Consider the following 26482-nt stretch of genomic DNA (forward strand, 5'->3'; position numbering starts at 1 on the left):
AACAATGAACTGGTCTCCTACCACCAGACATTTGAATGTTGTTTACAAGTGGAATGGCTTAGTTTTCAGTGCTAGGCCTTTGCCAGCAGTTGGGCTGCAGCTAACGAAACAGTAGGATACCAAGACAAGAGCGGGTTGGAAGCTTGCATTTAAACAAACCCTCATTGCTATATTGACCCCAATCTCCTTCCGCTTCCTAAAGCACATCGTGCCAAAGAATTGCAATTCTTCCAGTCAGAGACTTTGTATTGACTGAAGCCAGTGCCAGTTAAATAAATGCACATCTCCCTGGCATCAGCTTCTTGGCATCAAGGTTTAGAATAATAAAAAGTTGAACGATAAAGTCAAGGTAGAATAACCAATATCTAAAATGCATTTCCCAGAGACAATCAAACATCTAAATGTATCTATTAAACAAAGCATAAAACCCCACTATTTTTTAAATGATTTATTAATCCTGAACACGTAACTTGTGATTTTACAGGCACTTTTCCAACATTAAAAGTTACATTAATAGGTAGAAGGTTCAGGGATGGATTTGATTTATGTTGAGATGCACAATATTGTAATAGTGTATAGAGACATTTTGTATTAGGCTAAGTATAGCTTCCTGGTCCATTCTTGTGTTTGCTTTGTAACCCCAGGAAAACAAGCCCTTTCCAATATTCATTTTCCGACAACTTTCTACATAAACAAAATAGTCCACTGTGTCAGATGCTTAAAATATAGGCCTAGTTCACAATACAAAGAGGGGAAAAATTACATTATCAAATCATGAAACGATGGGAAACTAAATAACGAAAGATAATGTTTGTAAAAAATGGTCTCCAAAGCTGAAAGTTCTGAAAGGAGAGAAACAAAATGGTTCATTTCTCCTCTTTGCCTTTAGTTTTCCTGTACACCATTTCTCTGAAACTGGAGAGGATTTTGCTCTCCCTCTTTCTCCTTTCCTCCTGGTTGAAAGATGCCAGAGCTCTCTTTTCATCAGCACTGTAGATCTGGTTTTCCTTTCTCAGACGCACAGCCTCCATACGACGATGTCTGGGGGTTACAATATTGCAATGAGCGTTACCAAGCCGTCAACCAAATGTGTGAAATACGATGAAACATTTGAAATGTCAAGATGTAAACAGAAGAGTACTAATGTACCTGCTACCGCTCATCACAAAGCCAGACATCTCAAAGGTTGCGATTTCGTTGCTGGTCAACCCAATTTCACCTCTTCTTGGGATACGCTTGCCTGCTTTCACGTACTCTGCCATAGCGGCACCCTCACCCGGCAGCAGTGCATGACCAAAACTAATGGGAAAAGGCATGTAAAATCATTTGGCCATTCATTGATAATAAAAAATAAAACAATAAAGCAGAATTTTAAAAGCTGAATATAGTGTGGTAATATCCTGACAAAATGTGGAAGCAAGTTGTATTTACCAAGCGACCGGCTAAAACGGGTCAAATTCTTGAATGTAAGAAAGATCCTTCTATGTAAAAAGATATACTCACTCGAGAGGCTTGTCATCCTGGGACAGGTGAGTGAGTGGGGCCTCAGGGCCCACCATGTGTTCGTCGATGCAGGTCCTTTCCACCCACAGATCCCCGTTGGCATCCTCCTCCGACCCGTCGCTGCTGGAGTCGCTTGCTGACTGCTTGCGGTTCTTCTTCGCCTTCCTCTTCTTGGACTTCTTTGACCTGTGAGGAGAAGCCAAAACACGGTTGAGGAAAACACTGGTTGTGTATAGGTATGTCTTGTATTTGTTATGGACAGTTAACTAGTCGTGGCCAAAAGTTGAGAATGACACAAATATTTATTTGCTCTCGGAGGATATGTTGGTACGATTCTTTATTCATGGCTCTGTTTTTAGGCAAAATTGTGAGTGAGCCCACTCCCTTGGCTGAGAAGCAAAGGATGCTTTACTGTTGGCATGACACAGGTCTGATGGTAGCGCTCACCTTGCCTTCTCTGGACAAGCTTTTTTCCGGATGCCCCAAACAATCGGAAAGAGGATTCATCAGAGAAAATGACTTTACCCCAGTCCTTAGCAGTCCAATCCATGTACATTTTGCAGAATGTCTGTCCCGGATGTTTTTCCTGGAGAGAGGTGGCTTCTTTGCTGCCCTTCTTGACACCAGGCCATCCTCCAAAAGTCTTCACCTCACTGTGCGTACAGATGCACTCACACCTGCCTGCTGCCATTCCTGAGCAAGCTCTGTACTGGTGGTTCCCAGACGGTCCTGGCGCTTGCTGGACTTTAGGTGCCCTGAAGCCTTTTTCACAACATTTGAACTGCTCTCCTTGAAGTTCTTGATGATCCACTAAATGGTTGATTTAGGTGCAATCTTACTGGCAGCAATATCCTTGCCTGTGAAGCCATTTTTGTGCAAAGCAATGATGACTGCATGTGTTTCCTTGCATGGTTGACAGAAGAAGAACAATGATTCCAAGCACCACCTTCCTTTTGAAGCTTCCAGTCTGTTATTCAAACTCAATCAGCATGACAGAGTGATCTCCAGCCTTGTCCTCGTCAACACTCACTCCTGTGGTAACGAGAGAATCACTGACATGATGTCAGCTGGTCCTTTTGTGGCAGGGCTGAAATGCAGTGGAAATGTTTTTTGGGGAACAGTTCATTTGCATGGCAAAGAGGGACTTTGCAATTAATTGCAATTAATCTAATCACTCTTCATAACATTCTGGAGTATATGCAAATTGCCATCATACAAATTGAGGCAGCAGACTTTGTGAAAATTAATATTTGTGTCATTCTCAAAACTTTTGGCCACAACTGTAGATATGAGTGAACTTACTTTTTGCTCTTCTTCTTTTTCTTCTTTTTCACTTCCTCATCTGAAAGATAACTAAATTAGAGGGTGAAATAAACTTAGCTGGACAAGCAGCCTCTGCACTTGAATTTCTTTTATTTTTAAGGTGAAACATTTCTCACCACCAGAGTCCGACTCTGACTCGCTGTCATTGGAGTGTTTCTTGTTCTTCTTCTTTTTGGATTTCTTCTTCTTCTTTTTCTTCTTCTTATCATCTATGAATTATAGTGAATCTGTCTTGATCTCTCGCCAATTCAAGGGTGTAATCAGAACATACATTTGACTTACTACATAATATAGTATGCCCAGGTTACACTTTGTTCTTGAGTAGTCAATGCATGTCATTCAGTCAGATGTAGGTTAACTGAGAACAGACTTTTATAGAAGGATTATTATAAAAGCTAATTCAGCATACTCACCGGATGAGCTAGAATCTGAGCTGCTGTTTTTCACATCCTCTTCAACTGGGGTATGTTCATCAGAGCTTATTGAAAAAGGACACAAAATTATCTAAATGTAGATCATTTGGTAGTTGGTGTGTATAGCCCAAATCTTTGAACTCTTATACTTGATTAGTCAGATCAGATGCATAATTACTTACTCTGGTGCCATTACTCTTGGTGAATAGCCCCAGACTTCAGGTGATCCGAGTTCACCAATTCTCTCCCTCTCTTGTAGCCGCCTGGAATAAAATTCATATCATTAGAAATATACAAGACAATACATTAAACCTTGTGACCAATTGACTGATGACCAATTGTAGTCCTAGGCAGAGGAAGAGGCGAACCGAGAAGTTTTTTCACCGCCCAAAATCTGTCCACAAAAACAAGCCCACGAAGTGAGGACATTTTGTAACGAGGTCGAATTTAGTCAACAAAAAATGTAATTGCTCATTTGCTGTGTGAGGCTTATTTAATCTGATAGAAGGTTCATAATGGTTAGGTTGTTACGAATGTACTGATATAAGTGGACTCGTGGCACGTCGCAACTTACCCAAAAACAACTTTATATTAGAGTTCTGCCTGTTGTCAAAGAGATAGATAGGATTCATCAGGGATATAACCAGCTTTATAACCAGCTTTAGCATGGACATTGCCATTGAGGGCTTCCACCATTTAAAGTAGTCAACTGGGTGGGGATTGCTATGAGTTGGGTGCAATCAGCTAATGAAGAAGACAATGCACTGCAAAGATGATTCCTCTCTCTGTATTGCCTGTTGTTCACACTATCTGCCCTCTCATTGGCTAGAACGGTCCCACCTGATCTCGCCTCCTGGGACTACGGTTCCGGTTCAGGAAAAAGATGGCGAAATGGATGTTGAGTTTGAGTCGAGCAAATGTTGGTAAAGACTAATGTTCTGAATGGACAACTTTAATAGCGAAAACTGGAACAAAAAGGAAATTGTTTAAAATTGGAGTGGAAGATACGTGTATGAATGATAATGAATCGCTTGTTGGTATGCGTTTGTTGAGTAAGGATGCATGTGGGAAACACGTTTAAGGTGTTAAATGGTGAAGTATGCGCTGGGAAAAGTGGAGTCTGTCAGAGTGACCAGGAGTGGTCTTATTTCAAATAATTATATTTTTGAAGAACAGAGGAAGATTGCAGTGAGCATCAAAAGAATCCGAACAACAGAAGTTGTGTTTTGAACTTTGGAGTAGAGCACCAGTCAAAGGAGTCATCTCATGGGTGACGACAGATGTTCAGGTTGAATACCTGAAGAGCATTCCTGATTCCTGGTGTGGTTGGTGCCAAGCGTCTGACCCGCTGGGTGAATGGAGAAAAAGAAGAAAGTCTGTCGCTCCTGTTGTTTTTTGATAAAGAACAAATACCTACGCATGTGAAGCTTAGTTATGTAAGATACGCTGTAATAGCTTTCGTCCCCAAACCATTACAGTGTAAGAATTGTAAAGGATTTGGCCATGTTTCAAGTGTGTGCAGACAGAGTATATTGAAGAACGGTGTGTAGAATGACGACAGTGTTGCAATTGTGGGGGGAGGGGGGGGGATCATGATCCCTAGTTCCTGGAGTGCCCTGAAAGGGTGAAGGAGATTGAGGTGGCAAACATTTGAGCAGTCAACCGAATCTCGTAATGCAGAGGAGCTTAAAATAATTAAGAAAACAAGTGATGCTAGTGAAGATATGGTAGTGGACGCAACACAGCCTATGGTAAATGTTTGCTGCCAGTCAAAAGATACCGTGTGTTCATTTTTTTAATAAAAAAGGCAGAATTTGTAGTGTTCATTGCCACAGTTATAAACTGTACAGCACAAGTCTCAAAGAAGTCTAGGAAGCTGGACATTATTGTGGCTGCTGTAGAATTGTTTTGGGGATTTAAGGATTTTACATCTTCAGACTTGCAAGGGGTACTGGCGCCGGAAGACCCCACCCTCCCAGGTTTCCCTTGAGCCTGTGTAGGTATCGGATCTGTTCATTTTTTTTAACAGAAAAGTTTGATTTAGTTTATTGGTTGTTTTTGTTGTGCCATTTTTTGGAATCCTGTTTCCTTCCCGCATAGTAGGTGGCGGGATGCACATTAAATTGTGTGATTGCCAATATAACACAGAAATAAATCTTGCCTCATCCCATCATTGTTAGAGCGGTCGCTCCAATAGCTTAAGAATTTCACTGTGCCCTGCAATTACATCTGCGACCCTGTGCATGTGACTAATAAACTCATCTAATCGAATATTTTATCAAAACAATAGACAATCTTTGTCCCAGGCTAGATGCACAAGTTCCAATAGCCTGGACTCCAATTCGTCCAGAGTTTACACACCTGAATCAAAAGATCAAGACTGTGATTAGTTGAGTCAGGTGTATTGGCAGCTTGGGCTGGAACAAAAGCCAACAATCTGCGGCCCAGGAGGTCATCTCTGATTTGGCTCATTTTAAACAGGACTTCACAAACCCTTGAAACAATTTGCCGTTTACCAACTAGTGTGGGTCAAGCGTTGCATTTGCACGGATATAAACAGCTGAGACCAGGTTGTGACTAATTAACTTGTGCGCGCTAACTCCATTTACCTACCTGGAGATGAAAGCGTCTTGTCTCTGGCGTTGAGCATCATCCCGTTCGTAGTAATCATTCCTGCCACCACCACCTCCGTATCTACCAGCGCCGCCACCGCGCTGATCGGACCAGCTGTGGTTACTGTACCTCTCTCGAGATCTAGAACGACTGCGGGGGTTTTCCGTACGAAACCTTTTGGCATTTCTCTCTCTCATTTCTCTTTCTCTCTCGGACATTCGGGGAGGTTTAAGGTCTTCTTCATATCTGGGGGCCTTGGGCATGGGCCCAAAGACTGGACTGGAGTCGCGAGATCGACTGCCGCTGCCAGATCGGCTCCGTCGTCGTCTCCTGGGGCCTCTCTGTTCTTGATCGGACAGAGGCATAGTTTTCGTCTTATGTCCACTAATACGAACAGCCTAAATTTGATATGTAGGCGAAGAATAAACAAGACCAGCTACCTAATCTACTGATTAGGCCACACAGCGTTGTTTCTCCGTGAGTTAAGAAACCGGAAATGATTTTGTCCGTGGGACTGTAAACAGGTCCCCCTTGAAACATGCAGCACAATACTCTTTAGTTCCGCGTAGTTAACAGCCCGGAATTCAAATGTTTGATCAAATAATGCCGTTGGACATATCTAGTTTTTAACTGAGGCAAGTGTGTAGATACCACACCAGATGCAACTGTTTTGACACAAATGTTACGACTCCTGTTGGCCATGCATGATCTCGCAGCAGGTTGTTTGTCCCGAATTTGGAGAGCGGCTGACAATGGGACACACCCATAGTCTCCAGGATCCCAATAGAATTCGTTGTATGTTGTGTGCTCACGTAGCTTACAGTCGTTAGAAGGATAGTTATCATAAGGGGGAAATAATACTGTTTGTAAAGCACCACTGATAAAGTTGTTTAAACTGACTCTACCCACCCACTCACATGCATTTTTTAAAATAATTGCGTTGTTTGCTTTACAAACCTCTCATACCGCAGTCGCAAGTCATATGAATTACAAGGCTGAGACAATAATACAAACACACCTTTGTTTTATCACAAAACCAGGGGCCTGTTGCACAAAACTAGGATAAGGGATTAAACCAGGATATCTTGGTGATCCTGGCTCAATTGATCCGTAATCCGGTTGCACTAAAGATGGATAGGGGGCAGGAGGATATGTTATGGTATAAATTACCATGGAGATTTATTCTGTGGAGCTAGCCTGCTCCAGACCAGGCTAAATTCCAGGATCTATTTAATCTCATCCCTAATGTCAGTCAGCAGTCACCACAAATGGAAACCAATAGTTATTTCACTGCTCACTATACATTGTTATCACATATAACTAGACCCACTGTCATTATTTAAACGTTTGTGATCATTAATTTCAATGATTTTGGATAAAAAATGATTTTTAGATGTTGCTATCATTAGATAATTTACAGTTTCCCATAGACTATATATAAAATGATAGAATATTAGGGCCACAGAGGGGGAAAAAAGACAAGTCATAATATTGTAACCAGTTGTTTTAAAGGAGGACAGTTGTTAAAATGACAGATGCGGGGCATTTCGTGAAATTGTACTTCAGTATGGTTTCATAAACAAAGACATGCTGATGTGCCAGAATATTAAGTATCACATTGTCATAAGTATCAAAACTGTAAAAACAATATGTAGCTTTTCTGCAGAAAGAACCAGCCTCATAAATTTATGACTTTATCCTTTTTCTTCAGTGTGGCCCTAGTACTCTGTCATATAAACAAATACACATTCCATATGAATATAAAAACACAATGTGTAACATTATGTTCCTTTATTGAATAAGGACAAAACAAAGCAGGTAAACCATCAGCTCCTTTCGAAACTGAAGTCACAGTGACTCTACAAGATGGAAAGCACAGAATCCAAGCATATTATACAAAATGATACATACACATTCAAAGGTCTGTATATAACACACCCTGCATGTCTGCACACTAAAATAAATGCAGGACAAATCCATACACATCAACTCAACAGACAAATGAATGGATGCAGTAGCCTCCCTGCAGCCTTGTATTACACACAGTATACCGCACAAACATCATAAGAGGCCAAATTCGTTAAAAACGAACCCAAAAAACCCAAATTCCTCTGCCACCGCAGGACATATTTAACCAAAATTGAAAGCACACATACTAACTAAAATAATTCATCACATATTGGTCCCTCAGCAGCCGACCACTGTCGTCATCAGGGAAGATTGCCGGATTGTCCCAGTCCATGGCTGGTGGCACTCTGGGGGCCCTCTCCTTCCTCAGGCAGGCCACATTGTGGAGGACAGCACAAGCCACAGTAATATCACATGCCCTAACAGGGCTGACCCTTAATTTGTGAAGGCAGTGAAAGCGTGCCTTCAGGAGGCCAAAGGTCATTTCAACTCTGGCCCTGGTCCTGGCATGGGCATGGTTGTAGGCCTGCTGTGCTTCCTGGGGGTCTGTGAAAGGTGTCAGGAGAAAAGGCTGGCAGCCATACCCCTGTCTCCCAGCAACACACCAGAGAATTCACCTGTCAACACAAAATCTCATCATTACTACCTCATAAACACAGTGATATTCTTGACACAGCCATGATGGTTATAAATAGGGGTTGTGTGGCTTACCTTGTGATAGGCACTGATAGATTTCAGAGGCCCGAAAGATTCTGGAGTCATGGACTGAGCCAGGCCATTTTGCCACAACATTGCTGATCACACAGTCAGCATTGCAGACCATCTGAAATCATAAGATGAGGAATATTACACCAATCAATGCACATCACTGGCAATGCAGAGTGTTCGTCAATGGACAATATCAAAAAGTTATGTTCACCTGAACATTAATGCTGTGAAAGGATTTCCTATTCACAAAATCGGCCTCATTCACAAAATCGGCCTCATGGGCACCTGAGGGGGCTTTTATCCTTATGTGTGTGCAGTCCACTGCACCAATGACATTGGGGAAACCTGTCACACAAAGTAATGAGTATCCTACTATGTGTTAACAGTTGTCCTGTAATTTGTAGATCCTCTTACCTGCAATCCTATAGAACTCCTCTTTGATGTCACAGAGTCTTCTGTGGCCAGGGAAGGAGATGAAGACATCTGCTAATGCTTTGATAGCCAGACACACACTCCTTATTGTGCGGCAAATTGTGGCCTTGTTCAGCTGTTCTGCATCCCCCACTGAGTACAGGAAGGCTCCATTAGCAAAAAGCGCAAGGCCACACAAACCATTTGCTCCACACTCAGTGCATGGCTCCGTGCAGTGCGGTGCTTAATCCTGGGACCCAGTAGTCTGCATAGATACCTGATGCCATCTGCAGAAAACCTGTATCTTTCATATAGATGGTCGTCAGGGAAGGCCAGTGGGTCCAACCGTCCCTGAAGACCCTTTCTCGCCTGAAGGCTCTCCTCAGCACAAGTGCTTCTTCATCCACCACGTCTCGCACGAATGGGCATGCCATTGTCAGAGCAGAAAGGAACACACAATTTTGGGCCTTCATATAGGCTAGTGGCCACACCTGGTGCTGGGGGGGTGGGCAAAAGAGGGCGATACCTTATAACGATGACTTGGTTGTACTGATTGCTGGGAAAATAAAAAAAACCTTAGAAAGATGCCACCGTCCTGTGTGCTCACAATAAGAGCTCATATGTCATGGCTCACTTGACTTTACGAGAATATACCTAATTTTTATTTTGAGCTGTGTCATCTTCTTGGAGCTGGGGGAGGAAATACAAATAATGATTAATACATTTGTGTTACAGTTAGCATACAGTGTACATTGAAGGCATATCTCACCTCCCTCTCAAGTTTTTTTATTTCAAGGTCCAGTTTCCTAATTGTCCTCTTTTTTATTTCGGACTCCAGTGCAAGATTTTCCATCTTTTTCTTCTTGTACTGAATGTCTATGTCTGCCAGTTCTATTTGGCGCCGGAGGTGGTTGCCATACAACTTTCTGATAGCTTGTGAGCTCTGTGAACACAATACAATTAGCGCAGCTGGAATTTGGCAGGATGTGGTGTCCTTTTATTAATACGCACTATGTTGCCAGGCTGGTTTTCCCACTGTATAGCATCTGGGTCCTGTAAAAGAAATTAGATTTTTTGATTTTGATGAGGACTCCTCACCATTGTAGAGTAAATAGTACTTTCACAGTCTTACCATGATACCTCATGCCTTCTGGAATCCAGAGAGATGGTCTCCTCCTCATCATCATCATCGTCTCCATCATGTGCTGTTGCTGCTGCACTGGGGCCTTCACCCTATCACATTTAATCGGATTCATATTGAAGCTAGTAGACAAGACATGCCAGGCCTACAGTATGCCTTTGATGGAGTACTCACTGGATCAGCATCATCTGGTGCTTGTGCTGGTGGCTCTAACAGGAACACAGTGCTGCCAGACACTGCAAGGCAATAGGTAAACCAAAGTCAGACAGTCCAAATTGATTCAATATGAATGTGGTTGTATCCCATGTAGAGATGGAAGGACATACCTTGAATGAAGCGGGTGGCATCTTGGGAGGAACCTATGCTCGTCTCTTTCCCCCCAGGGATCCCCTCTAAGACGGGCCTGCCTTTATTTAGCTCCAAGGCCATGTCCTCTGCTGGGGTAAGGTCAGCCTTTGGTGACCCACCACCCGTGCCTTGTCTGTGGGTATTCTTTTTCACTGCTAAAACAGTACAGACAATGTGTGAGCAGGCACCTTCTGGGTACAATATATGCTTGTGCTTTGTTAAATATTAGTCAGGGACCATACCATTCTGCAGAATGTTCTTGTATTTGATTTTGACCTGCTGCCATGCCCGTTTTGGCCCGTTCATGTTTAATCTACACACACACACACACACACACATTTAATGGAGTCACACTGCAAAAAATTACTTGGTATTTTTGTCTTGTTTTCAGTAAAAATATCAACAAAAAAAACTTAAATAAAGATGTATTTTCTTGATTTGCTAAATGACCTAGCAAAATAAGTATAGTTTAGACAAAAAATATAAACTTTAAGTAAATGTGTGCTTAAAACAAGCAAATAAAAAATTTGTCAATATAATAAAAATTATCTTGAAATAAGTTTACTTTTTCCATAAACACTTAATTTTAGAAAAGTTCTCGTTTCACTGGCAGATTTTTTTGCTTATTTTCCTAGGTAATTTTGCTCAAGAAAATATTCAAGATGTTTTTTAGATATTTTTTTTTTACTGAAAACAAGACAAAAATACTAAGTAAGAAAGACATTTTTGCAGTGCAGTGAGCAACCGACCTTGGGTCCTTTGAAAGGCGCTATATAAATTAAAGTGATTATTATAGCTCATCTATTTATTCAATTAAATTTTATTTATATAGCACTTTTCACAATTGTTTCATTCTGTCAAAGCAACTTTACATTAATGAAAGCAGGAGAAACACACAAAAAACGGTGGACAACATAAGAAGCAGAGTACAACGGCTAAGATTAAACCGTACTGAGCGTAGTAACGTTAAATAATAATGTACGGCTTTAATAATAATTTATCATAGCTTTATACAGTGTGATGGACTTACTTTACACAATTTCACTCATATCTGCAGTGCATTTCAATTAAAAATTTAACCGTTTCATAATTACAGTACAACTGCGTTTTTGGAGATGTGAATTAAATATTTGAATTGTAATTGTGATGTTTCAGCGGAGCGGTGAGTGTGTAATTGTGCACTACTTACGCATTCAGGCGGTCTGCAATACTTTGCCACGCTTTTTCTCTTTGCTTTATCACTGTGGCGGTGTTGCCTTTCTTCTTAATTATATCTTTTACCTCCTCGTATGCCTCCATGAGGATTTGTGCTTCCGACGGGGAAAAGTACGCGGCTCTAGTTGCCATGGTAAATCAGTTAATCTGTGATCTGTGGCGGGGTCTATTTGAGTGAGCCGTGAGCGCGCACCTATCCAGGATTGGTTTCACCTGGTTTAATGAATCCGTGTCTGCTCATCCTGGCTTGGTCTTTGTGCAACCAATTAAGCCTGGACGCACATGTTTTGGCTTCATTGAGCTCAGCTGAGTCATTTATCCCGGATGTCTTAATTCTACTTTTGTGCAACAGGCCCCAGATATCAACATCATCAAATCACCTCTGCGTACTCTAATACAGTGACAACTAAAAGATACCAAAAACAAGTCATACCCGTTGGGACCAGACAGCATCAGACAGATGGCCTACACATATAGTGACAGTGGGGCACAGTTTTGCTTGCTCGGATGCTTTCTCTGGTGAGACACATTCAGCCTTTTGCAATTTAAGGAAAATTGTTTTGTATGACCAGACTGCTTACACTTATGTTGATTTTGTTCACCTACACCAGACGCGATCAGGTGTAGGTTTAAATATCAAAAACTCTGAACCATATATATTTATTTAGGACAGGTCAAAAAGCATTAAACATTTATGGCTATTTAGTTGGATAGCTTGCTGTTGCTAGCTAATTTGTCCTGGGATACAAACATTGGGTTGATATTTTACCTGAAATGCTACTCCAACAATTTATCCACAGATAAATAGCAATACCCTATGGAGCTCAATTTGGCCTCTGCATGCATCTGGAGGCTCCACAATTGCGTCACACGATCTATATGGCGCCTCCGACCACATTTTTGGGATAAAACATAAATTGGTTCAGGTATTTCAACAGTGGCATGCACAGCAACTGGGAGCCAGGGAGACATGCACTTAACCAAATCCCCCACGTTCATCTTGAAATATAACTCTATTCTCAAAATGTAGACTTTATTCTCTAAATTCAATGTTGAGATTATTCTCAAAATATTGCTACTTTTTTAAAGTACTATTGTGCAAAAAATAAGAATCCAAGTACCACCACCCTTTGCTGTTCCTTTTTTTTTCCTCTTCACTTGGCCTTAATAGTCTTCCATACATCTAGACATGACCTCTGAGAAGAGTGGAAGGGAGATGGTGGAAACAGATGTATTGTTTGAAACTGTTGGCGAGTTAGGTGAAGACGAGAGCACGGAGAGTAAGAATGAATGGGATACACTGGTGAAAAGGAAAGTCAAAGTTGTGGTTGAAATGAGGAAACCCCTAGACTCTTTTTTTTCAGAGTGAGGGTTTTGGACCAACGTAACCTGGACGATCCTTTGGAAGTTTTGTTAAATGTCATGGGTGTGTTGGTTGAAGTGGCATCAGTGAGGGTATCAAGAAGTGGGCTTATTTTGAGTTTACAGCTGAGGCATTAAATAACTCCTGTCAAAGGATGTTCTGCCCTCACAGGCCCCTGAGCCTGTATAGGGATGAGCCTTGAATTGGAATGTGACTGAAGGAGTGGGATGTTTATTTTATGTGCCACATTTTTTATATTGTTGATGATGCTGGTTTATCCCCTTCCTACAATGGATTTTTTTCTATAGTTTACCACACGTACTGTAGGTGGCGCCAGGCACCTCTAAGGACTGTTTGGGGACCGCAATAATACCATAAAAGAAGAAAATACTTCGTTTGGAAAGAACAATCAATCATAAGGCTTGGCGCTGCAGGTAAATAACAAGTGTTACTTATAGAAGCCAACCTCGTATATTGGCCTCATCCAATAATTTTGTCATGATGGATCAGCGTTTACCAAAAACGTTGCAACCTGCCGCGAACATCCCTCTCCTGCTAATAAGTAGCCAACTAACGTTAAGCTCAAGCTACTGTAGATGATTTTCCTATAAATTATCAACAATAATTAATCAATACTAAGTTGTATCTCCCCCTAATATGCATGTGAGCGAATAGATTGTATAGATAATAGGCTGCCTTAAATCACATTTATGTGATTGGGATGCAGGACTCAACTGTGTAGACCGGCCTTGTGTTAGTGAATGGTGTTAGGCTAACGTTAGCCAGTAAGCTACAAACAATGCAGATTCTCTTTCGCTCATTCCTACAAAAATGGTTGTGCCGTAGGGATGGGAATTTCGGCTCATTACTGACTCTGATCGTTTTGACTCGTTAAGTTAAAAAACAACGAATCTTTCGACTCATTTCACCAATTTGAATCAGTAATGCCCAGAGTACGCAGGACCCCCTACCGGCGAACGATGAACTGAACACTCGAAGGAGTACATTGTACATGCCTCTCGTTCATAGGGGCCTTTTTGGAGTGGGAATTTGTGACTGAGACTGATCAACATTTGTTGGTTGCTAGGCATACAAATAACGTTACTCCACGATAGGCCTACATTTGAAATCAAATTAATTTATAAAACCATTTTCACGCCAGCAGATGCCTCAAAGCGGCAGGGTAAGCATAGAACGTTGGACTAGTAGCCGAAAGGTTGCAAGTTCAAACCCCCGAGTTGACAAGGTACACATCTGTCGTTCTTCCCCTGAACAGGCAGTTAACCCACTCTTCCTAGGCCGTCATTGAAAATAAGAATTTGTTATTAACTGACTTGCCTAGTTAATTAAAGGTAAAAAGAAAAGTGTTTTTACAGAAACCCAGCCTAAAACTCCAAATATATTGATATTTTCAAATACATGCAACGTAAACGTTTTTAATATCAATACATTTTTATTTTAAAATCTTTTGGACATCTGAGCAACTTGAGGGAACCCTATTTGAGTCAGAAAATGATATTTGTATGATAGGTAAGATAACACAGTGGTGTATAAAGTACTTAAGTAAAAATACTTGAAAGTACTGCTTTAGTTTTTTGGGGTACTTCACTATTTATATTTCGGTCAACTTTTACTTCTACATTCTTGAAGAAAATGATGTACTTTTTACTCTATACATTTTCCCTGACACCCAAAAGTACTCATTACATATTGACTTTATTCATCTAGGCAAGTCAGTTAAGAACAAGTTCTTATTTTCAATGACAGCCTACCCTGGCCAATTGTGCATCGCCCTATGGGACTCCCAATCACAGCCAGATGTGAATCAGCCTGCATTGGAACCAGGAACTGTAGTGACACATCTTGCACAGTGCCTTAGACTGCTGCGCCACTCGGGAGCCTAGCATGCTTGAATGCTTTAGCAGGACAGGAAAATGGTTCGATTCACACACTTATCAAGAGAACAACCCTGGTCATCCCTACTGTCTCTGATCTGGCGGACTCACTGAACACATGCTTCGTTTGTAAATTATGTCTGAGTATTGGAGTGTACCCCTGGCTATCCATAAATGAATAAAAAACAAGAAAATGGTGCCGTCTGGTTTGCTTAATATAAGCAATTTGAAATTATTTGTACTTTCAGCAATTCCATGTACTTTTTATACTATAGTATATTTAAAACCAAATACTTGTAGACTTTTACTCAAGGAGTATTTTACTCTGTGACTCACTTTTTACATTTTCTATTAAGGTACCTTTACTTTTACTCAAGTATGATAATTGGGTACATTTTCCACCACTGGATATACAAAACCTTGCAGAGAGCCTACACTACCGTTCAACCGCATGGGGTCACTAATAGGCTGACCACACCACTCGTGTCACGTGCGCGAGCGTTGCAAAATAAATGTAGACATCTATGTTATTCAATTATTGCACCCAAACAGCTCGCGAGCATATGCGTTGCCAAGGGCTAAAATAGAACTCCTTTCTAATTTCAGACGCAGTTACCCACGTGCCATCAACTCATGTGGGTGATTGAAAGACGAACTGTGTTGCCAGTCGGTGTAGTAATACTATGAAAGTTTAGATGCCAATCACCATACAAGTTCAAAGATGAAAAGGCCTGGAAGGAGGAGAGATGACTAGAAACGGTTCAGTTGACAGTTTTAGCTAGCAGTGTAGTTAGTTTGCCAATTATTTTATTCACCACTCTAGCTTCTAGAACAGCTAGTATAATAGGTAGCTGACTCCTACCTACTTTTAAAGAGTGACTGCCCTTAAAAAGCAACTTCTCATTTTGAAAATGGCATATGTGCCATCGATATGAGTCAGAAACATTTATTCTTGTGTCAACATTGACTACAAAGTGTAAATAGGAACATTTTTGGTCATAAAGTTAGTCTTGTCCAAAACTGAGATTTGCCAGATGATCGGGAAGAATTGTCACGGAATGAAGGTTACCGTAACAGTTTCCTGTGGATTGGGTTTATTTTAATCCTGTCCACAGCTGGTAGCATCCAAGTAATCATACATTTGGAGAGCAGCTTCATGGGACCTGTAATGTCCATGGTCAATTTGGGGTGGCAGAGTAGCCTAGTGGTTAGAGTGTTGGACTAGTAACCGAAGGTTCCAAGTTCAAACCCCCCAGTTGACAAGGTACAAATCTGTCGTTCTGCCCCTGAACAGGCCGTCATTGAAAATAAGAATTTGTTCTTAACTGACTTGCCTAGTTAAATAAAGGTAAAGAAAAACATTTGGTTTGACATTGACATTTGATATCCCTATGGGGTTAGATGGGGACCATCAGTAAACTACACAATGTACAATGTACATATTTTAAAAAGTCAGTAGCTCCACATTTTAATGACATAAAAACCTCCAACTATAGTGTGTAATAATTCATATACAAATATTGAACGCATTTGAGACAACTAAATCATGCGCAACATGAAAATATCATCAGATTTCCATTTTGTAATTCATTGACGGTCCCTAACTAGCCCAAGAGAAAGGCTATCCAAAGTCAAACTAACTTTGCCACGGTAAGCCAGTTGAAGCTAATTGGCTAAATAATTTGTCTAACTCTTCCCACATCCACATCAAACCACACCTCGAAACCAACTCACGTTTGAATTCAGTCAAAACCAAATCACGTTTGAATTCGTTCAAAATTCTGGGTTTAGATTTTTTTTAAATAATAATAATAAAAGCTAGAGGTAGCCTTTATTATTATTATTTTTAAAATCAAAACCCAGAATTTTTACGCGTAATCATAGTGAAACACGGAAATTCTGGTCTTAATTTTGACAGTTCGTTGCAAAAGTGATATATTTAGGTATTTTAGTGGTAAATCTAGCTCTTTTTTTAGCGGTTCAACACTACCATTGAAATCATGATGTAGGTACGTCATCTCAAGGGAGGGTTCGGTTGGGATGTACTGGGTGGTACCACCTCAAGGCTTACTATAAAATCAGGTGATAGGGCGCCTTATTTGACAATGGTCTTGATAAGTGGAGTGTGCCAGTATATTTTGCATCATGCTTCCTTGACAAGACAACTGACGTTACACCAAATTAAAATGGCCGTAAATCACATTTCTGCTTATGACCAAATTCAACGTTTTTGCTTACCGTTTCATCTGTGCTTTTACAAAGGAAAGAAAACATGTAGGCTATGAGGATTATATGTTTATATTTGTAGCTACATCCAAAGTAACAAGAAATAGATGACAATGGTGGTCATGTCAACTGTGTATATTTCCCAAATGCTGTGACTGGGGACACAGTCCACTAAAACAGTTGACTTATAGTTCAAAGGTTGTGAGTTCTAATTCCACATGGGGCAGATATATTTTTTTCTCTCCAAATCCTTTACAGTATTCATCCAATGCCCACACACCTCTAAGTCAAAAGAGTGAAAAGCATACCTGTGAGAATGGGTCACCCTGGTGGTAGTAGTAGTTGTAGGTGTTTATACAGTAAGACCAATCTGTGAGTCAATTTGACCATTTGAAAAAGGGCTACTGCATAAATACTGCAGGTTGGATTGAATTGAGCCCCTAATCTTCATTTTCAAGGTGATGATTTGCACTTTTCTTCCCAATACAATACTGCAATAAATGTGAGTGCATATTTCAAATGTATTTTTTGTGCCCCATGGGTTCTTGCCCCACACCCACCCCAAGGTTAATATTTATGAGCAATTCACCTCACCCACAACTTCTCAATTGAATGCATTTTTTAAACATTTGAAAGGGTTGGGCAAAGGCTAAATTGGGGTTGAGAGTTACCCTTTAATGAAACAATTCTAAAATGAGACCAAATAAGGAAGTGTAGTTGCCCTTTAAAATAATGAGCTACTACAGAGATCATTAAATGATGTCAAGATACTAATGTCTCCACCAAAACAATGGGAGTCGTTGTCCCAAAGGAAGGAAGGCGTGCGACAACCTTAGGTCCAAAATAAGCCCATAGAAACTCATTGTGCTTATTTTGGACAGATTTTGGCGAGCCTGAATCCTCTCGGTTCGCCTCTTCTTCTCTGGCTACTATGAATGCATGATTAGGTTACCCAACAAGAAGTGAAAGGGATTTTACATTTACTTGTAGCAGTACAAAGACCGTCAAGTGAATGCATTTGTTATTCATTGCTTTTGTCTTCACTCCACAGGGATGTCGGGCCTAAAGCTGATCTCTGCAACTGACACCCGGTATTCAGGAACGGTGCTGAAGTCGATGAATAGACAGCGAAATAATGGATTGTTCTGTGATGTCACCATAATTATACAGGACCGTAAATTTAGAGCACACAAAAACATCTTGTCTGCATCAAGTACTTATTTCCACCAACTCTTCTCAGTGGCTGGACAGGTGATCGAGTTGAATTTCATCAAGGCGGAAATCTTTGAGGAAGTCCTGAATTACATTTACAGTTCCAAAATTGTCCGCATTCGTTCCGACATGCTCAATGAGCTTATCAATGCTGGGCAGGTGTTGGGCGTGAAGTTCATTGCGAATCTAGGCGTACCGCTCTCACAAGTCAAGGGCCTACCTGGCCTGTCCAAAGACACAGAACACAATGAAGTAAGCTCCGTGGAGAAAAGCAGTACAGACTCAATGGGGATGATGATGATGCCTATTGTCACAGAGTCCTTTTCAGTGTCTGCAGAGGAGTTCAGTCAAACTGACAAAAATGCAAACAAGGATCAGGACTCAGACGATGACGACATTATGTTTGTATCCAAAACGGACGCCACCAAGAAATGCAAGCCCTGCGAAATCATCGATTTGGATGGACCCAATACAGAGGAAGACTATGTGACAAAGCAACCGGGAGAGGCCAGACCCGCTTTGACAAAGGACCAAGAGAAAACAGTCAAAGCAGCTCCGCACCTCAACAGCTCCTTGCAGACCTTGCAAGGCCAAACTCCTCTGATCAGACCCATGGTGTCCCCTGACGCAAGCTCAAATATTGCGTCTTCACCCACTGGAGCCTCCTCTTGCAGCACACCCACTACGCCGGCTAGAATTGGCACTTTCACACCCGAACCCATCAGCACCTCCCTGCCCTCAAAAAACCACAAGATAATAGGAATCCACAAGAAGCAGGTTACACTAGCTCGACAGAGTGACTTAAAAATCAAGCTCTCGGCCCTTAAGTCACCTGGTGGATTCATCAACGAGGCAGGCCTCAACATTCCCCAAATATCCGCCACCACAAAAAAGACGATAACATTAGATAAAGCCTCAGAGATCGACTCGTTTTCTCCAGGCTGCAAGGTGTATGCCAATATTGGGGAAAACACATATGACATTGTCCCCATGAAGGACGACCCCGGGGAGGGAGACTCTAAAAACAGTAGAGGGGGAAAGAGGTCTCTGATGGCTACCCCTCTTCAGCCTTTCAACACCTCTCAACTGCCACAGGGTGCCACGATCAAGAAGACCAAAACAGAGCAGCAAGATCACTACGAGCTCATCATGGACGGGAAGACTTTCTTTGTGTGCATGGTCTGCAAGCGTCCCTACGTGTGCTTGACAAGCCTCCGGCGCCACTTCAACACCCACTCCTGGGAGAAGAAGTACCCGTGCCACTACTGTGACAAGGTGTTTGCTCTGGCCGAGTATCGGACCAAACACGAGATCTACCACACAGGCGAGCGGAGGTACCAGTGCCTGCTGTGCAACGAGATGTTAATCAACTACCAGCTATTGTCGACTCACTGCAAACAGGCCCACAACCAGGACCCATCCGGGAGGAAACAAAAGGACGACACCGACAACAACTTGTACCGCCTGCTCCCTTGCAAAACGGTGCAGTTCAAGACCTACTCACATGAGACAGACGATTCAGATTCACGAGGGGTCCCTATTATCCAAGAGGATGGGAGCGTCCAGCACATTAACCCTGGAAGGGGGCACCTGGCCAACCCACTACAGTTACAGTCCTCCCAGGGCAAGATGTTGAACTGGGATGACATCTTTGTGGAGCCTGAGGCACAGCCTGGATCAGGTGCCCACCGGCCAGGGAGCCACCCTATCCAATCTCCCCCAGGCTCTTCTGAGTTTGAGTTTGTCATACCAGAGACGTACTGAGCAGGGTGGCTCACCGCTCTGTGATCTATGCCTTGTCAGTGGGTCCCCTTATTTGAATTTTGTTTCCTGGATCCACGTCGAATGTTGTCTTTTTCAAATGTTCAACAGTTGTTTTAGCTAAACTGAGCTAAACTGTACAAAAATATAAGCATACAAAAATTTCAAATGTTGTACTGAGTTACAGTTCAGATAAGGAAATCAATCAATTTAAATAAATTCATTAGGCTCTAATCTATGGATTTCACATGACTGGGCAGGGCCAGCCATGGGTGGGCCTGGGAGGGCATAGGCCCACCCACGGGAGCCAGGACCAGCCAATCAGAACGTTTTTATTACAAACAGAAATACTCCTCAGCACCCTGTGACCACGCCCACCTCACCCCAATTCAGATGATCTGGCAGGTGAAGAAGCTGGATGTGGAGGTCCTGGGCCGGCGTGGTTACACGTGGTCTGCGGTTGTGACGCCGGTTGTACGTACCACCAAATTCTCTAAAACGACATTGGTGGCGGCTTATGGTGGGAAAATGAACATTCAATTCTCTGGCAACAGCTCTGGTGGACATTTCTGCAGTCAGCATGCCAATTGCACGTTCCCTCAACTTGAGACATCTGTGTTATTGTGTTGTGTCAAAACTGCACATTTTTAAAGTGGCCTTTTATTGTCCCCAGCACAAGGCGCACCTGTGTAATGATCATGCTATTTAATCAGCTTCTTAGTATGCCACACCTGTCAGGTGGATGGATTATCTTGGCAAAGGAGAAATGCTAAATAACAGGGATGTAAACAAATTTGTGCACAACAGCTTTTGGTGCTTATAAACAATATCTGAGATTTTTTATTTAATCTCATGAAACACAGGACCAACACTTTACATCTTGTGTTCATATTTTTGTTAAGTGTAGTTGTTTTTAGGAAATTCCTATGTGCTCTAGCTAGCCCATCCGGAGTGTAATGTGACTTTTGTTCTTATCAAGCTCTTGTCATTGAACTATGTATTGGTGCTCATTGTATTTCTACTTACCCCTTTTTATGGAAAATATTTGTGAGTACTCTGTCTGGAGTGCCCATGCAGTTCAACAGAAGGACCCTAAATCTAGGCATACACATTTATTTATTGTTAGATCTTTATTTTTTTATGAAATATATTTTTTTTATCGGGAGTCAAATGACCTTATGCCTTTCAGGAGATAAAATGTACAGTGGTGCTGAATGGTAACCGTTGATGTTTGTTGTTTGAACAGAGATTGGGTCAGGATGCTGGTTATTGATGGAATTAATGGATGTCATTCATCCCTTTGTTTTCTGAAATACACACTTTTTAATTAAACTTTCATTAAAAACAACCACCGACTGTTTCCTCATTGCTGTTGCTATAAGATGAATCTCAACAAGGAAACAGTCAGTGGTTGTATTTGATTCACCTTAAAAAGTATGGATTTCAGAAAACAAAGAAAGGCACACAACTACAGAGGTCAAACATAGGTACAAGGTAAGTATTTCATAATTACCTTTTTTAAAGTATTGATCCACAAAGCCTGGTCTCTGCTTTACTCTGTTGGTGGAGTTCATCAGAAACTTCCTTCACCATGGAGTTGAGTTTACCTCCTACTCTGTATGTATACAGTTTGCCTACATAGTGTATCATAGGAATCATGTAACTTGACAACCATTTATTTCTGTTATGAAATAGCACCTAGTGCAGGATTGTTCTGTAGATCATTATTTTTTGATGTCCATTCCCCTTGTCAGTATGTATTTGAATTGAGTTGAACTGTGGAGAGCTAACTTGACATTTTATACTGCTTCATTATGTCCTTCACTGACAACTTTTATGGCAAAAAAAAACCTTACACAATTAACAGTGGTGTATCTTGTACATAATTGTGACCTTTTTCACTTGAAAATGTTTCTGTTTTAAAAACTTATTTATTAGGTATAGTGCTAAACAAATGTTAATAAATATTTTTTTTTAAAGTGTGCCTCATTTTGTCAGAATGGAAGAGACCTATTGAATGAGATGACTACACAGCATTTTAGTTTGAAAGAGTTTAAATCTGATAGTTTTCCTAATGAAGGCCCCTTCATTGGCATTTTTTCCCTGGTGGATGGTTATTCTCAAAAATGGAAAACAAAATGCACCTTGTGAGGTAGGTATTTCATTAAAGATGATGCATGTTGACTATTTAACCTTTTTGTCATCTATGGGAAAACAACACCGTACAAACATTTTACACAATTACTTTTAATGGCGAGAGAATCAGTCAACAGAAGTCCATCTTCAGCGCAGCGGTTGAAAGTGCTGTTCAAAACAAATTTTGCAAAAACAAAACGGACTACTTTAATCGATCATTTCAAGAGGCTTTACTTTGAGGTCGATGCATTTTGTGATTAAGACAACACAAAGGGGTGTTATTTGGTATACTCAAGTGTACGTGTGTAATAACCTATTATATTACACCCATAAAGAGACAGGAGAGTTTAGTGTTTAGTCCCTTCACAAAAATAAATAACATTAGGAGTGATCATTTATTTTTCAGATTCCTATGGAGCCAGATACCTGCCAAAAGGATGAATGTACATATTGTTAGGATCGTAAGAAAATCCATACTTAAATTGTTAGGATTGTAACAAAAGCCAAGTGTGAAACAAACGTAAACGTGACATTTCATCTGTGAACATACAAACACCATGTTACGACTACGGACTGACATTTTAGGCTTGAACAAATCTTGTGTTGCAATTCTGACGTACAATAATACCTTAAAGAGTTTTGACAGTTTAATCTCGCCAACAAACAACAAAACGTACACCAAATGGCCTGTGAGGAGTGCTACCCAAACAAGTATAACAGCATAAAAAAAACGGGTGTCAGGGAAACCGGAAAGAGGTATCCTGCACTTTTTCAAGTTAAAGGTCTCCATTCTGTAGTACTCCTCAGTTGAGTTTACTTCACATTTACGTAGCTAATGTAATAGATTTGTTTGCATGTCTAGATGGCATTATGCCTCTCTTTTATTGATGTATCTACAGTACCAGTCAATAATTTGGACACCTACATTCAAGTAATAACACATATGGAATCATATAGTAACCGAAAAAGTGTTAAACAAATCGAAACATATTTTAGATTTGTCAAAGTAGCCACCCTTTGCCTTTGACAGCTTTGCACACTCTTGGCATTCTCTCAACCAGCTTCACCTGGAATGCTTTTCCAACAGTCTTGACGGAGTTCCCACATATGGTGAGCACTATTTGGCTGCTTTTCCTTCACTCTGCGTTCCAACCCATCCCAAACCATCTCAATTGGTTTGAGGTCAGGTGATTGTGGAGGCCAGGTCATCTGATGCAGCACTCCCATCACTCTCCTTCTTGGTCAAATAGCCCTTACACGACTGGAGTTGTGTTGGGTCATTTTCTTATTGAAAAACAAATGATAGCCCCACTAAGCATTAACCAGATGGTCTTCTTCTTATTGGTGTCCTTTTAGTAGTGGTTTCTTTGCAGCAATTCAACCATGAAGGCCTGATTCACACAGTCTCCTCTGAAAAGTTGATGTTGAGATGTGTCTGTTACTTGAACTCTGTGAAGCATTTATTTGGACTGAAATATTTGAGGCTGGTAACTAATGAATTTATACTCTGCAGCAGAGGCAACTCTGGGTCTTCCTTTCCTGTGGCGGTCCTCATGAGAGCCAGTTTCATCATAGCGCTTAATGGTTTTTGCGACTGCACTTGAAGAAACTTTCAAAGTTCTTGACATTTTACAGGTTGACTGACCTTCAGGTCTTAAAGTAATGATGGACTGTCATTTCTCTTTGCTTATTTGAGCTGTTCTTTCCATAATAGGAACTTGGTCTTTTACCTAATAGGGCTATCTTCTGTATACCACTCCTACCTTGTCACAACACAACTGATTGGCTGAAACGCATTAAGAAGGAAATACATTTCACAAATTAACTTAACAAGGCACACCTGTTAATTGAAATGCATTCCAAATGACTGCCTCATGAAGCTAGTTGAGAGAATGCCAAGAGTGTGCAAAGCTGTCATCAAGACAAAGGGTGGCTACTTTTTGAAAAATCTCAAATATAAGATATTTTGATTGGTTTAACACCTTTTTGGTTACTATATGATTCCATGTGTTATTTCATAGTTTGTCTTCTATTCTACAATGTAGAAAATAGTAAACAATAAACAAAAATCCTTGAATGAGTAGGTGTGTCCAAACTTTTGACTGGTAATGTACTTTGAAATGAACAAGGGAGAGGTTAAATGTAGGCTAAGTCTGGTATAAGCTTATTTTCACACTTCACAATAACTCTGTTGCAGTGGTCTTAGGTAGTCTCCATATAGGCTATTCCCTCCATCACGACACTGCTGCCCAGTTGAAGAGCTTGTGATCTCCATGCAGCACCACGAGCCTTCAGAAAAGCAACCCCTCAGCCTCAGAAGATGGTCTTCTGGAGGCATGCAGTCAGAGTCATTATACCCTAATGAAGTGCAGAGTATGCATGATGCGTGCAACTTCTCATTCCATCATATTTTAACATTTTAATTCATCCTTCATTCAGTTCAGTCAGTATGTCACCTATTCAGTCATATGTCTGAGTTGCAATAGGAACTAAATCAAAGAGAATAGAACAGTCTTATCCATTTGTTTATTTTAATCTATGTGTATTTGATAGAGGAATTTTAAATTCCCTTATGTTTTATCGCCGAAACCAATTAAATTCGCACTCATTTCTAATTCATGATAAGTTGTAAGTTTATCATTTGCATGAATTAGCAGGAGACCAGTCTTAAAAAACAAGTTCAGCATTTATTCTTGATGAGTACTGACCCAAAATACAAAGAACATTACATTTTAAATCTGAAGAAGACATAAAATGACGTCATCAGTTACACCCCCTCTCCCAGTCTTACAATGGCGTAGTATTCGGTCCTGGAGATAGTTTCACTCCCCTCATAAACTACATTCCAACCTGCCTAAAGGATATACTTCTCTCTGCTAATGGAATCCAACCAAAACATTCTTATCTGTTTGAAGTACTATCTTATCTCTGCATTAAAACTTTCCCAGGAGACACAGACACAATTAATTTCTGCTTACATTTTCAGTAACAGTACAATTAAGAACCCATACTTTTCAAATCATAACATAATAGTATTAGCATGAATGGTTCTAATCATTAAAGTATACATAATTGATCATCTAAACTATATTTTCCTCTATCAATCCTCCCTTTGATCAAATATTATACATTCAATTCTACATCTAGTTTTATTTAATCATAAAAAAATGAAAGTATAAACAAACTTAACTAACCTTTTTATAGAGGTTTATCAGATTATCATATGAATAGACAAATAATCAACAAATCAATTATAAATGTTTATCCAACTCTCCACATTTCATTAATCAATTCTAACCTTAACTCCAACTGTTTTTAAATCTACATCAGAATCATAACTCTTCCTTCCAGGATTCTTTTTTTTTCTTTTTACAATCTTTATCAAAAAACAGTTTAATCATTGAAACAAATTACAATCTAATTCCCCTTCATCTCAACACTATTCTCATCAAACATAAATTCCCCACAAATGACAGATCCGGATTCGTCCACTTCCTCTGTAGACATGCCTTCAGTTCTCCACAGGTCAGAATCTGGAATCGGCCCATAACGCACCATCCGTTGGGTCATTGATCTTTCCAGAGTCCTGGAAACAAGGCCTCGCACACAGGGAATTAGACAACAGCCGCATAAAATTAAAACAGTCATACAGGTTGATACAGCCCAAAACACCACATTTTTCCATAAATACTGTCTACCCAATTTAGTTCAGAGAAGTATCCACCCCAGAGTTTCTGCCAACCCGTGAGCCAGGGTGGTCAAACCAGCTGAGGCTTCGGGCACTGATTCGTCCGGAGCCGTGCCACCCGGGATGTAAGACATGGTCCTGATTACCACGCCCACTTCCTCCTTTTATCCTATGCAATTCTATTCTGTCAGGTCTTCCAGCTGGTTGCTTCAGTCTGTTCTACAAAACCTTTAACAACACCTTTGGTATTCCTGCTAAAGCGCTGTTGATTACCATAGCTATAATTACACACCTCGTGGAACCCCAATGTTATCAATATATACTCTGTCGTCAAAAGACCCAGATGGAGCATCTCTCTCGTTTTGGCTCACTTCACGTCTTGGTGTTGTATGAGTGTAAAAGGCATTCCTAACCCGTCCAATCAGTCAAACTCATTCCCCCGCACAACCACCAGATGGCGACACTGGCCCATTTTATTTCATTGAAATCCCCAGAGTTCAACCAGCCTGTCAATTCAGACATGGTCTCGTCAGTGGTCATTCTCTCTGTCTTATTGCAGGTACCAACTTCCCCCACGTATTTCCCGTGTGTACTGTATCTGGCCAAACAGTAATATTC

The 26482-nt window shown here is 40.8% G+C and overlaps 3 protein-coding genes and 1 long non-coding RNA gene across 7 annotated transcripts; 1 reads left to right on the top strand and 3 right to left on the bottom strand.

The window, feature by feature from the left end:
- Window positions 1–433: 433 nt before the first annotated feature.
- Window positions 434–6429, bottom strand: LOC124010934 (NF-kappa-B-activating protein-like). The gene is made up of 8 exons (XM_046323758.1): window positions 5853–6429; window positions 3422–3502; window positions 3240–3304; window positions 2943–3035; window positions 2806–2845; window positions 1504–1689; window positions 1150–1299; window positions 434–1041 (listed from the first exon to the last, which is right to left on the bottom strand). The coding sequence occupies exons 1-8, from the start codon at window positions 6215–6217 to the stop codon at window positions 867–869; spliced, it is 1155 nt and encodes a 384-aa protein (XP_046179714.1). The 5' UTR covers window positions 6218–6429; the 3' UTR covers window positions 434–866.
- Window positions 6430–8343: 1914 nt separating this feature from the next.
- LOC124011195 lies at window positions 8344–9046 on the bottom strand. Its single transcript, XR_006834558.1, has 3 exons — window positions 8883–9046; window positions 8472–8583; window positions 8344–8377 (listed from the first exon to the last, which is right to left on the bottom strand). It is a non-coding gene; the product is annotated as an uncharacterized LOC124011195 (long non-coding RNA).
- A 196-nt stretch (window positions 9047–9242) lies between these two features.
- On the bottom strand, window positions 9243–11817 carry LOC124011194. 3 transcript variants are annotated; one of them, XM_046324306.1, is made up of 9 exons: window positions 11558–11817; window positions 10611–10681; window positions 10347–10523; window positions 10195–10256; window positions 10020–10112; window positions 9891–9932; window positions 9649–9822; window positions 9534–9569; window positions 9245–9435 (listed from the first exon to the last, which is right to left on the bottom strand). In XM_046324306.1, exons 1-8 carry the CDS (start codon window positions 11713–11715, stop codon window positions 9534–9536), a joined length of 813 nt encoding a protein of 270 aa, XP_046180262.1. In that variant the 5' UTR covers window positions 11716–11817; the 3' UTR covers window positions 9245–9435. The 3 variants fall into 3 exon arrangements, 2 of the variants coding, with proteins under 2 accessions (XP_046180261.1, XP_046180262.1); XR_006834557.1 differs by having other exon boundaries at window positions 9243–9435; window positions 9534–9822; XM_046324305.1 differs by having other exon boundaries at window positions 9243–9822.
- A 157-nt stretch (window positions 11818–11974) lies between these two features.
- On the top strand, window positions 11975–22132 carry LOC124010870 (transcriptional regulator Kaiso-like). 2 transcript variants are annotated; one of them, XM_046323614.1, is made up of 2 exons: window positions 11975–12102; window positions 18119–22132. In XM_046323614.1, the coding sequence occupies exon 2, from the start codon at window positions 18121–18123 to the stop codon at window positions 20041–20043; it is 1923 nt and encodes a 640-aa protein (XP_046179570.1). In that variant the 5' UTR covers window positions 11975–12102; window positions 18119–18120; the 3' UTR covers window positions 20044–22132. The 2 variants fall into 2 exon arrangements, with proteins under 2 accessions (XP_046179570.1, XP_046179569.1); XM_046323613.1 differs by lacking the exon at window positions 11975–12102 and adding an exon at window positions 13298–13380 and having other exon boundaries at window positions 18119–22131.
- The last annotated feature ends 4350 nt before the right edge of the window (window positions 22133–26482 follow it).

This window comes from Oncorhynchus gorbuscha, linkage group LG23, assembly GCF_021184085.1.
Source record: "Oncorhynchus gorbuscha isolate QuinsamMale2020 ecotype Even-year linkage group LG23, OgorEven_v1.0, whole genome shotgun sequence".
Lineage (NCBI taxonomy): Eukaryota > Metazoa > Chordata > Actinopteri > Salmoniformes > Salmonidae > Oncorhynchus > Oncorhynchus gorbuscha.

Bases quoted from the DNA above. Each gene is read 5' to 3' on its own strand.
- LOC124010934 (XM_046323758.1), bottom strand. From the start codon at position 6,217: ATGCCTCTGTCCGATCAAGAACAGAGAGGCCCCAGGAGACGACGACGG. The intron at 3,305-3,421 runs GTAAGTAATTAT...TTTTTCAATAAG, and splicing joins CCAAGAGTAATGGCACCAGA to CTCTGATGAACATACCCCAG. The intron at 3,036-3,239 runs GTGAGTATGCTG...TATAATTCATAG, and splicing joins CTCAGATTCTAGCTCATCCG to ATGATAAGAAGAAGAAAAAG.
- LOC124011194 (XM_046324305.1), bottom strand. From the start codon at position 11,715: ATGGCAACTAGAGCCGCGTACTTTTCCCCGTCGGAAGCACAAATCCTC. The intron at 10,524-10,610 runs GTATGGTCCCTG...GTACTGTTTTAG, and splicing joins CAAGAACATTCTGCAGAATG to CAGTGAAAAAGAATACCCAC. The intron at 9,933-10,019 runs GTATCATGGTAA...TTTCTTTTACAG, and splicing joins TGGATTCCAGAAGGCATGAG to GACCCAGATGCTATACAGTG.
- LOC124010870 (XM_046323614.1), top strand. From the start codon at position 18,121: ATGTCGGGCCTAAAGCTGATCTCTGCAACTGACACCCGGTATTCAGGA.